At 37.4% G+C, this 12,981-nt stretch overlaps 1 protein-coding gene across 1 annotated transcript in view; it reads left to right on the forward strand.

Annotated features, from left to right (window-relative positions):
- The window catches only part of LOC101317476 (RP1 axonemal microtubule associated), a 303,982-nt gene that overhangs the window by 180,004 nt on the left and 110,997 nt on the right, over positions 1-12,981 (forward strand). Inside the window, 2 exon segments of the mRNA XM_073794757.1 lie at positions 3,227-3,404; positions 10,694-10,825. Coding sequence (XP_073650858.1) covers positions 3,227-3,404; positions 10,694-10,825 — 310 coding nt within the window.

Below are 12,981 nucleotides of genomic sequence, written 5' to 3' on the forward strand. Positions count from 1 at the left end.
AAAGGTGTAGGATTTGTAGGAAAGACAAGCTGAAGAGTGACCAGTATACCAAAGACATGGCACACGCAGATATACCCTATACTGATAGGATCCTTGTTTGTGGGCGAGGGTCTAGTTTGTAGAAACTAGGAAGGATTCTCTCATCTCAGATTTATCTAATTTTGCCTCTTCACTCAAAATATATTTCTACACATGGAAATAACTAAAAAGTTAAAGACTATTCATATTTTGACCAATTTGCTTATGAAGCATATAGATGGGCTAGATACACAGTGCTAGACCAGTGGGTTGAAAAGTATACAGTTCAGTGAAAGACATACTTAGTTTCATGCAAATAATGATAAATCATGTTTTTAGTGGGTCTATGTCTCTGTCAATGAAAAAAATTAATCAGTAGTCAATATAAGAAAGAAATAGAAAATAGAGTCCGAGCCAAACTGAGGACTGTAGTCCGGGAGACGGCCTCTCGGAGAGCTCTGAGAACTGTTCCAAAGAGGTAAGTGGGGGAGGTCAGTGTGTGTGTGATTTTGGACGAGGGGTACCGTGCAGTCAAGCATGAATCCCAGCAGAAGTTTGCTGCTAGTCACAAGGAAGAGGCATCTTAGTTAATGGTTTTAGTGCTATTGGAAGTATGGGAAGATGCAAAAATCCAGGTTCGTAAAAAATTTCTCCTGCAAATATCTAACCATCTGAAGGTCTGTTCTGCAGTTTCCCAGAGCACAGAGCACCTCATCCTGATCTTCGCCCTGAACTCCTTTCAGGATGTGCTGTAGGTCAGTGTCTGCAGTGGCCGATGACTTGATTCTTGTAGAACCGGATGGTGGGCAACATTCTTTATTTTACAATCCCCTCCCTTTTGGTCTTAATTTTGACCCAGGTTTGGAAGGCATTTAGTGATCAATTTGTCCCACGGTGCTAGGAATGCTCACTCCCAGGTCAGGTGAGGATTTCGTCGATAAGCCAATCAGTGCTGTTCCTGGATTAGGCCCTGTTAACGGTAACCAAAAGCCTCTCGGCCGCCTGTCCTACTAATATGTTATGGTCCAGGAAATGCTTTCCTCTCATTGCTTCCTCCCATAGCTAGAGTTACACGGTTACAATCATTGATCTTATAGAACTATATATTTGGTTGATTGTTTCAAGTTGTCTAGTCATCATTAATTTTATCTGAGGCTTAGTCACACATTTGGTAATGCAAGAACCAATAATCTCGTAAAATAGGCAAATAATGTAGCTAATAACATTAATATGGTCATAAGTAAGTATTTAAGCTAAGAACTTAGGTGCAGCCCAGGATCTCCCCAGGTCCTCTGACTGGTCAGTTCTGCACTAATTGCTCTCTTGAAGGGAAATGGTATATTGGCATTTTACATAAAGTTCAGCAAAGATGTCTGCACGTACAAGTGAGTGGAGGGTCATTGTGACCCCTTATAGGATTGAGGAAGAAATGTTATATTCTGAAGACTTACAAGGCTGGCTCCAGAGGGAGAAAAATCGATCTTTATGGTTGAGCAGGTATTTCTGCCATTGGGGAGGTCTGGTTCATGCATAATGAAAGTGCACAACACACACTAGAAGGCAGAGAGAAAGCCAAAGGGCAGAGAAAAAGTTTTATGTTTAAATTTTTCTTGTCTTGCCTTAAAATGTGAATTTTTATTTCATCACCTCTGGACTGTGAACTTCACAAGTGCTTCTTAGTTCTGGGATGGCTAGAGGGGGCTGGAGCTGGATAATTCCCTTCCCCTAGTTCAGTTGGGCTCTGATAAAACCTAAAAAGATTAGGCTCTGGGTAACTAGTTTTGCCTATGGGCAGTCCTTGTTAAGAAGAACAGAGTGAAGCCCTGAAGTAGTGGTTAAACCTGAGTGTTCTTACGCTGGGTGTGATAAAGAGTGGAGGAAAGAAGTGAGAGGACAAAGAAGGGTATGAGCTAAATGTGGTGAACTGGGGAATGAGCAGGATCTGTCCATCAAAGTCCCTCTGCCTTTGGAGATAGGACGCTCTGGGAGGACGCCTCTCACATAAGGGTTTTATGACCTGCTTCGTGGGAAGGTCAGGAAACCCTTCCTGCACCTGCCAGCTTGAAATATTCAATACACTAACGTGCCATATTTTCGGGTAGCGTGTCCTAAACCCGATCACCTGGAATGGTGAATTTTACAGGGAATAATCCCATTTCTCATTATCAAAAGGAGAGGAAAAGACATTACATGAAGAAATTATGAGATTAGAAATTAGCAAAGCAGAGAACTTTTTTTAGAGCTAACAAAACATTTATTGAGTTTCTTCCTTATTCTCCTGAGTTTAGTGCCTTTTCTCTCCCCAAACCCAAGGAATTCACCTTTATCATGCTGGCCTTACATATTATATTATTATTTGTATATGGGGTTGTGGCCTCTACTTGGCCATGGACAAATCAAAGCCAGAGTTTTATTATATCCATAACAAGAACAAAAGGTAGAAGTTGCTTAATTTATATTTATATTATAAGAGAGAAACGGACAACAGCATTTGGTTCTTACCTACAAGAAACTCACATTGGAAGGCAGAGATCAGAATGCAGTTATCTTTTACAAATAAAATAATAGATGTTATTGGAAATTTTAATTCATTCTCACAAAACTTATTTTCTAGAACTCTTAAATCTTATAAGAAAACTTCTTAAAGCAACAAAAGGTGAAAAAAGTGAAATGTTTTCTAATATAGATTATAAGTGCCGTGAAAGCGAGGTGATTTTGGTGATCTGAAGGGTGTATAGATCCCTCCTATAATTTATAATCATCTAATTCTTGAATGCTTTGCTCTACAGTCTTTGAGTAATTTGTGTGAACTGTGTTTACTGGTGAAAGTTGGTTTATGTTTAAATGTAAACGGCCTTGTAAGAATTGCCCTCTTTTTCATCCATATTTTAGAGTGTTTTCCAAAAGGGAAATCTCACATTTCAGCATCCCCTAATCACTTACAGAGGTGGGCAGCTCTGGAGGGAGTCAGCACACACTGCACTCAGCTTACATGAAGCTTCTCTGGGATTCAGGGCCCTTTGTCCTCTTTCTCAGCTAATCACGTGGTCCCTGTTTCTGGAGCTTATGGAACAGGGTGAAGCATCTTCTAGATTTCTCATGAGGACTTGAAAATGAAGCAAAATTATATTCTTGTGAAATGACTGGTTTTAAATTCTGTCCTTCAGTGTTTGCTTATATCTATGAAATAATGTTCTATTGATTGTAGGGTACAGGAGACACTGACTGTCATTTTAAAATTAAGAAGAACTTGGAAAATGCATGTATAAGCCTGGAATCTGCGAAGAGCCCAGGGTTGTTTGTTGGACTTCAAGCAGATAGACAGGCAAAACCAGTTGCGTATACCGAGAATGGGAATGTTCTCTTCTATCCACAAGTCATGAAATGCACGTTTACCCCGAAATACTTCCATTTTTGTTTGCTTTGCGATGGTTTGTGTACAGTGTCTGATAATCTCATCATATTTTCCTGTTTGTTATTCTAGAAACAGTGTTATTCTAGAAACACCATAGTGAAGACCCTTGCCTCAAATTCTCAGATAGTTAATGTTAGGTATAGAGTTTTTGCTACATTAAGCTCCTTTATAGTTTTTGAAATTGGGTGTGTGCATTTTTTTAAATTGGGTGTGTGTGTGCGTGTGCACTTGTATTTTGTTATTTAAGGATGTCTCCATATACACTGAGAGGAGATGGGGCTGTTGGAGACATTCTCAACTTCATTGCTATTAATTTTTAATATTCATTGGGTAAAAGGAGACGAAAAGATCAACACTAATGGGATTTGAATTAAAAATAGGATTTGGGACAAAAGTCCAAGGATAGGACAGAAATGTGAATATTTTGAAACTGGTTTCTCTCATATTTAAGTTCAGATTATCTAGCAAATTGAAGTAAGGATTTGAGGAATTAAACAGTTTAAGCTTAGAATGTATTTGCGTGAACAAAGCTTAATGAGGTAACTCTGTTGTGTTCTTAAATTACCTCAAATCTCAGTTTACTATCTAATTTTTACCTCATTTAGTTCCATGGATTTTGGCTTAATCAAAATCTAGATGATTTTCTTAGTCAGTCTGACTCTTATTTAACTTTTCTTTTCTTAGCAAGGTCTACCTATAGTTTATAGGGAGACATATAAAATTCTGTAAGTTTTAAAAATACATATCCTATCAGATGGGTGATATATAAATATAATACGTATCTTTAGGGTAATATACCTATATCTTTATTTATATATTATTGTATATATTTATATATACAATATCCTATAGAAGATAGTTTAAAATAAGAACATAATGAGCTTGATTTAACATGATGGTGTATCTGGCCCTGTTCTTTCTGTTATCGGCATCAATTCCTTCTCAGCCTTTAGTTGCCATATTTAAAATTTTGCAAATTGTTGGGCTAGTACACCTTAACTGACTGCCACCCACACCCACTCCCTCCACTCCCCGTTTCCCACAGGCTGGCACAGAGTGGCACTCCTACTCAACGAAATGGGTTTGCCATCTGTCTCTGGAGCTCTTGAGAGACAGCAGAAAGACCCAGGGTGGAGTAGTCGAGAAAGCAGGGAGAAATAGCTAGCAGGGGACAGCAACCGTGCTGGAAGAGCACGGGGGGAAGGAGGAGTGACCCAGAGGAAGGGGCAGTGGGGACAAGATGAGGAAGAAGAGACAGCAATAATTCAGAAAAGGAGAAGAGTAGAAGAAAAATAATTGGTGTCAATAAAGGAGAGAGATCATAAAAGGCCGTGTTTGCCGATTTAGGGTATCAGTACAAACAGAACAAATAGAAACAAAGCCATTCTTTTTTATAGGCTCTACAATTTAGTTCTTTCACTAGAGCATGGATGATTTGAGTTTTCTTCTCTGTAGACCAGGTGTATTGTCTTGGTGAAGCCAGATAACATGGGAGAGCTTTGGTTTCTGTGTCTGTGTAACCCAGATAGCAGCAGTAACTTCCCTCTCTCCCCTGGAGAGCTGGTGTATATGTAACTGTATATGAAAGTTCTTGTTTCGGTAATAATAGCTAACATTTGTGGGCAGTTATTTTAATGCAGACGCTGCAAAGCATGGGTTATCTCCTTTTATGTCACTTTGAAAAGTAGGTATACTATTTTTATTGTGTTTTGAAACTGCACTCTTATTATTTGATAATGTTTTTGAAAAAATAATTGAATATCTCAGTGATGTGAATTAACTTTAAAAGCTTATAGCCAATAGAGCTGGGACTGATTCTTTTGATGCTATGTTGATAGACATCTGTAATCTGTTTATATAATTGATTTTCTCCCCTTATTATTTTTATTATACAAATAATACATGTAATTGTGGGAAGTTTTGAAAGTTTGCTCATGTAAAAATCTATCCAGAGATAAAAACTATTTACATTTTGAGGTATATCTTTTCATGATTTTTTTTCTATGAAGTTATCAACTTTTTTCTATAAATATACTCAAAGTCTTTATATATATATATATATTTTTTTTTTTTTTTGCGGTACGCGGGCCTCTCACTGTTGTGGCCTCTCCCGTTGTGGAGCACAGGCTACGGATGCGCAGGCTCAGCGGCCATGGCTCACGGGCCCAGCTGCTCCGCGGCATGTGGTATCTTCCCGGACCGGGGCACGAACCCGTGTCCCCTGCATTGGCAGGCGGACGCTCAACCACTGCGCCACGAGGGAAGCCCAGTATTTATATTTTTAAATATAAAATTGGGCTACAGTCTTGTATATGTAAAACAATTTTATCTGCCTTTTTATTTTAAAAATGATTTTCATCACTACACATAGATTTATACCATATTTTCAAATGAGTTTCATTGATGCATTTATTACAAATTATTTAACCAATCCCCTGATGTTGGATATTTTATTGTTTAATTTTTTGTTATTATAAACAATATTGGGAAGATCATTCACGTACATACATAGTTTTGTAGTAGACTGAAATTTTTTCTTAGCATAAGTTACCAGAAGAGGAATTGTTTGCTCAATTTAGATACAATAGACCTTTTAAATCTGAATGCCCCATAGCGATACTAGCAGTCTCAGCAATGAGAAGTGGGGCTTTGGCACTAGTCAGTCCTGTGGCGAATTGCCTAAAGGTTCTCGTTTGTCTTGGCTGTACAGAGAGCTTCCTCTTGTGCTGAGTTTGGACTATTAGGTATCATGCTTAGATCTTACAGGTTATCCTTAGATTAGATGCAAATACATGATGGTACTATTTGACAAAACTCATTGAAATTATTATATGTAAATTCTATCGCAATAAAGCTGATTTAAAATTAAAAAAAGATCAATGATCACAGATCACCATAACAAATATAATGATAATGATAACGTTTAAAATATTGTGAGAATTACCAAAATGTTTCACAGAGACATGAAGTGAGCAAATGCTCTTGGAAAAATGCCACCAATAGACTTGCTCAATGCAGGGTTGCCACAAACCTTCAATTTGTAAAAAATGCAGTATCTTCAAAGTGCAGTAAAGCAAAGTGCAATAAAATGAAGTATGCCTGTATTTTTTTAGAACAGTTTTGGGTTCTCAGCAAAATCGAGGGGAAGGTACAGAGATTTCCCTTATACCTCCTGCCCCACAAATGCATAGCCTTTCCCATCAACATCCCCCATCAGACGGTACATCTGTTACAAACTGATGAACCTACATTGACATGTCATAATCACTCAAAGTCCATAGTTAACATTATGGTTCATTCTTGGTGTGTACATTCTGTGGGTTTGGACAAATGTATAATGACATGCATCAATCATTACGGTATCTACAGAATATTTTCACTGACCTGAGAATCCTCACATTAATTGATTTTTGAATATAGAAACAACCTTGCATACCTGGGATAAATCCCACTTGATACTGGTATAAATATTTTTATAGATTGTTGGATTCAATTTGCTAATGTCTTGTTGAGGATTTCTACATTGGTGTTCATCAGAGGTATTGGTCTATAGTTTTATTTTCTTGTGATGTCTTTGTCTGGTTTTGTTATTAGGGTAATGCTGGCCTCATAGAATGGGTATGAAGTATTCCCTCTGCTTTCATCCTCTGAAAGAAATTTTGGGTAATTGGAATTGGTATAATTTCTTCCTTAAATGTTTGATAGCATTCTTCAACGAACCATCTGGGCCTGATGCTTTCTGATTTAGAAGATTATCAAGTATTGGTTCAGTTTCTTTAACGGATACAGGCCTCTTCAAATTGTCTACTTCTTGTGTGGACTTCAACGAATTGTGTTTTTCAAGGAATTGCTCCATTTCATCTAGGTTATCAAATCTATGGGTATAGAGTTGTTCATTGTATTCCTTTATTATCCTTTTAATGTCCATAGGATATATAGTGATGCCCCCTCTTTCATTTCTGATGTTAGCAATTTGTGTTTTTTCACTTTTTTCTTAGTTAGCCTGACTAGAGGCTTATCGATTTGATTCATCTTTTCCAAGAGCCGGCTTTTGGTTTCATTGATTTTCTCTATTGACTTTCTGTTCTGTCTCCATTGGTTTCTGCTCTACTTCATTAGGGTGTGTCTTTTACAACTTAAATAGACTTTATAGGTTCTCGGAAGACAAGAGATACCTCTCATTCCCTCTTTTAATCTTTTTTCGACAAATTACTTAACTTCTCTGTGACTTGGTTTCTTCCTCTCCAATTTGGTTAGGATTTGGTTTAATTAATTAATTGTGTATTGAGACTTTATAATAAAAGCCATTTATTCCACTACTATTTAGCTGGTGCAGCAAAACTTCTTCATTTGCTCTTTCATAAATTTACTTTTACAGTACTATGAACCTTATGTATAGGAGAAAGTGTGAAGAGATCTGACTTCATGTGCTTACTATTGCACCCATGGAGACGGTTCTCAATGGATTATCTGGGTATATGGATGATTTGAAAGTTCTGTTCATTCTTACTGTTCCAGATAATAAGTCCATCCTTATAATTCCGTATAAGACCACACTGTGCCAGGTATCATTTAAAGAATGTTTAATCGACGTAACTTGTGACTTTTCCTTAACTTCAATGTCCTGTTACTTTTTTAGAACATCTAGGTAATAGTGAACATATCTGAGTTTTATAGGTATCATAACAGAGCCTTAAATTATGCACAGTAATTATGCATAATAATCCTTTTGCTCCAATTCCAGCCCAGTTTTACGGTATTAGGCATCCTCTGTATACAAATTGTGAGGTTCTGGGTATTAGTAACATGAAAAAATGCAGCACCAAAGATATGGTTCAGATGTTACATTTTTTATTGCACTAAGAGGAATTTCAGGTTCAAGACTTACGGAAGTTTTTATTGAAATATGTTTGGAAAATTCATTTTTGCTTCATGCTAGTCTTCTAAGATCACTCATGTTTCAAAATCTAGATGAAATACTGTTATATACTTGATTCATCAGATCTTGAGTATGTATATTTTGTTCTTATTTTGGAAAATATGGAAAGATATGTTTTGGATAATAAAATAGACTTCCTGGATTGAAAATACATATGCCATAATAACATGACCCATTGCTGTTTTGTAAGTTTTAGCTGTTCTAATTTTTAAATAGCTGGTATTAAATAAAAGTTTTTTTTTTTTTTTTTTTTTACTGGTTCACGTTGTAGAATTGCAGCCGTTTTGTCTGGTGGATCTTGATACTATTAAGCTTTTGCATATAATGAGACACTAGCAGAAGTGGATAAATGAATCGTTTAATTCCAGCTATATGTGTAATACTGTACATACATTTTGATAGTATTTCCAGCTAGACAATTCTGGTTTTTTGACCTTCATCACAGGTTTTATTTTATGTTATAGTGGATATATTTTCACATTCCTTTATCAACTGTGAAAGTGAGACAAAGAGCATAGCGGTAAGAGTTACTCCAATTCAGAGTCGGTTGTGAATCCACTGGAGGGCCATTTGGTACTTGGGTTTTGGACCTCCATCTGTAACCTACCTGGCCCCAAGGCAGAGCATACAGCCTTCTGCAGAGGACAGGAACCTCCTGAAAGACCTTTCCAGAAAAGATCTTCTAAGCCCTGAATTTCCTTCTATTAAAGCCACTATCGTGTTTATAATAAAATACTGACATTGTTTTTGAGGGTGAGGCAGAATCTTGAGCAGCCAGTGGTGGGGGGTGGTAGAGAGAGGAAAGACGCTTATCCCATATCACAGTCTGCTTAGGTTGACCCTGTTGTGCAGCCCTTTCTGTGCCCGCCTCTAACTCCTAGATGGTCCCGTTAATTGTTTTCTTCTCTGTCCTCCCTGGGGACTCTGTGCATATGTCTGTTACAGCACTCATCAGTAGATACCAGAGGTCATTGTTTACATATTCTCCTTCTGGGCTGCAGCCCCATCAATGTCAAAGCCATGTCTTATGCGTTGATTTATTCCTATGCTTACGGCAGTGACTGCAAGAGTTTATCTTGTCTTTGTAAATCCTGGGTTTCTACATTATTTATAAATAACATAGACACTTAATTATGGGTTCCTTAATTGGACAATAATAAAATGGACCCTAAATTATATTTAGAATCTCTTTTGATTGTTTTCCTCTCCAAGTGTTTGTTTACCCTAAGTGGACATATTTCTAGTTATTTCTGATCTTCCTTGTAATACTTTAAAGTTCCTTTATTAGCATTAATCTCCAGTGTCTATGTCTTGCATTATAAATAAACCACATGGAAAAACTTCTGTTTTATAGGGTTTGATGTTTAAAAGCTTATTATTGTCTGAAGTGATATAGTACTTGCAGGATATAAATGACAATATGGTCATGCACAGTCCTTCAGACACTAGTATTGTATGGTCTCTGCCAGCATTCTACATGGTTAAGTGCTGCTAATTCCCATTAGCCATACCTATGAGGCTGTTATGCCTTTTCACGCCAACATATATTTTATGACTCATCTTAAATTATTGACTGCATTGTGGTATTAAGAAGTGGCTGCTATTGTTATTATGTACAATCAGACATCTGTATAGTTTTTTGTCACTGATGAGGCCTCTAAAATCTGACAATCATAGTATGAATTACTACCATTAAATAATGACTGTACTATGTCTGATCATTAAAAATGAAACACAGACAGCTTGAACTTTGAAATCCTAAGTACAGATAGCGCTCGTGAGCATCTACTATGAAACTGGACTCGTGATTCAGCTAGGTTGGAGACATCTTTTCTTGAACAAGACACCGAAACAGCTCGCTTCTAAATAAAAGGCAGGAAAATAGCTAATGCTTTCTTCACTTACATGTATACTTCTTTCATTCTGACATTTCAGTAGAGTCACATGAAGTATTGTTTGAATGACGTGTTCGTCAGTTTTTCCTTTTGATGAAAGCAATGCACATTATCAAAGGAATTCCAATTTAGAACCTATAAGAAAAACATCTTGAATAAGTCATCTGATTCATACTGTGGCGTTAAATTATTGCTTGGATTTACAAAGCAGTGAATAGATTGAATAGGAATACCACTCATGTGCAACCTGCTGCTATAAAAAACCATTTTCTGGTCACTATGTAATACAGAGTAAAGAGATTTGACTATGCATTGAGGTGGAAACAATAGCCAAACTTAAACTTGCAGAGCTGAACGTATGGTGAGTTTTCTGAGAAGAAACAAGTGGTTTTGAGAGGGTAGAATCTTTGAAAATCTTAATTTCAGTTGGCAGAGAAAACCCAGCGGGTATGTCTGCAACACCCGGCCAAGAGGAGGAAAAGATCCTTGAGTTGATAAACCAGCAAGAAATGCCACCAGAACCTGAGGCCAGAGGAGCTTTTCTTTCTTCAGCTGCAAGTGAGAAACAGCTGTTTTTCTTCTTTTTGTTTGTCTGTCTGCACTGCTTTTTTTGTGGCCACCTCAGGGAGAACACCGAATTATTTTTATAATAATATAGGTGACATTATACCACATGAACTTGCTTTTAAGATGTTGCCTTGCTTTTTCATGCTTTGGTTTTATATTGCAAAGAATATGTATATTTTAAAATGTGCTTATTTCTTTCTCTTGAATTCAGTGTTCACTCTAGAGCAATACTTGAAAGGAAGGTAGTATTAAATTGTAACATCATATGGGACTATCACTTAAAAATATTTTATGAATATGTTTTATGAATAACAGCAAATTCTCACCAAAATCTAAGCAATAACAAAAATAACCTCCTCCATTTCCCTGATATAGAAACTGAGGCATGAAGCAAGTACTCTAGGCCGCAGAGGTCTGAATCTTTAGTCCGTCTCTTAGTATGTTTGATTATTTTTCTTGCTCTTAAATGTATTAAATTCCATCTGACTGAGAAGTAAAATGAATGCTATCTGACAGGTTCTGTGCATCAGAGTCTAGTCATCTTTCAGCAAAATGAAATCGTGACCGCTGTCTCTGAACCATTTTTTTTTTTAAACCTATCTTGAGAGACAGATATAATGTTATCTTTAAAAAAAGTGTTTTTTGAAAATTAGTTACTGGGTGTGCTCTCTTTTCTCTCAGATAGTAACAGAAAATAGATGTCTCTTGCTGACAACCAGGGTTACGGTCACATCAACCAGAGGGAAGGGAAGTTAGCCTTTTGATTTTTGTTGCATTGGACTAGGCCCAGTTTTATTTACTTATTTATTTTTGGCTGCGTTGGGTCTTCATAGCTGCACGAGGGCTTTCTCTAGCTGTGGTGAGCGGGGCCTACTCTTTGTTGCAGTGCGTGGGCTTCTCATTGCGGTGGCTTGTCTTGTTGTGGAGCACGGGCTCCAGGTGTGCCGGGCTTCAGTAGTTGTGGCACGTGGGCTCAATAGTTGTGGCTCACGGGCTCTAGAGCACAGGCTCAGTAGTTGTGGCACATGGGCTTAGTTGCTGCGCGGCATGTGGGATCTTCCTGGACCAGGGCTCGAACCCGTGTCCCCTGCATTGGCAGGTGGATTCTTAACCACTGCGCCACCAGGGAAGTCCCAAGGCCCAGTTTTATATTTCTATATTGTGGCATGAATCCATGGAGCAATGTGACAAATCACACTGCATAAGAAACATGTACTTAGTTAAATTTTTCACAGAAGGAGAATTTAATCTTGTGTCAGGAAGTAAGGGCAACTAAATCTGGGAAAACCACCTTAAGTATAATTTTCCTTGGTTGAAAATAGCATGCTAACTGAAATTTCTAGGAATATTTTTTTTATGAGTAGCAAAATGCTTAACAGAAAATCTTTTATATATTTTATGCAGATTTTTTCTGGCAGAAGCATTTAAAAACGTTACCATTGTTAAAATTTTTTTTTAAGTTTAAGATGTACAACATGTTGATTTGATACATTTATACATTGCAATATGATTGCCATTGTAGCATCACCTAACACCCCTACAGTGTCGTTTATTTACGTCTTCTCTGTGATGGGAATAACTAAGATCTAGTCTCTCAGTAAATTTGATGTTTATAATAAAATATCTTTGTCTATAATCACAATAATGTACACGAGATCTCCAGGTCTTATTTGCAAGTTTGTACCTTAAATATTCCTCTTATTATCCCCCTCCTCCCAACCCCTGTCCTTGGTGGCCACCATTTTACTTTCTGATTTCACGGGCTCGGTTCTTTCAGCTTCCACATGTAAGCGCCACCCTATGTGTCTCCGTCTGATTCACCTCACTCAGCGCAGTGTCCTCAAGGTCCATCGTGCTGCTGCAGATGGCAGGACTTCCTTTTTGCTCGTGGCTTAGTAATATTTTATATACATTATTGTTTATGTATTGTATATGTTTTTGCTCTCTGTTCATCTGTTTAGGGGCACTTAGATTGTTTCCACATCTTGGGTATTTTGAATAATGCTGCAGTAAACATGGGAGTACATATATCTCTGTGACGTCCTGTTTTCATTTCCACTGGGTAAATAACCAGAAGGGGAATTGCTGGATTGCATGGCAGTTCTATTTTTAACTTCTTGAGAAACCTCCATAGTGTTTTCTATAGT

This window comes from Tursiops truncatus, chromosome 17 (genome assembly GCF_011762595.2).
Source record: "Tursiops truncatus isolate mTurTru1 chromosome 17, mTurTru1.mat.Y, whole genome shotgun sequence".
NCBI classification, from domain to species: Eukaryota; Metazoa; Chordata; class Mammalia; order Artiodactyla; family Delphinidae; genus Tursiops; species Tursiops truncatus.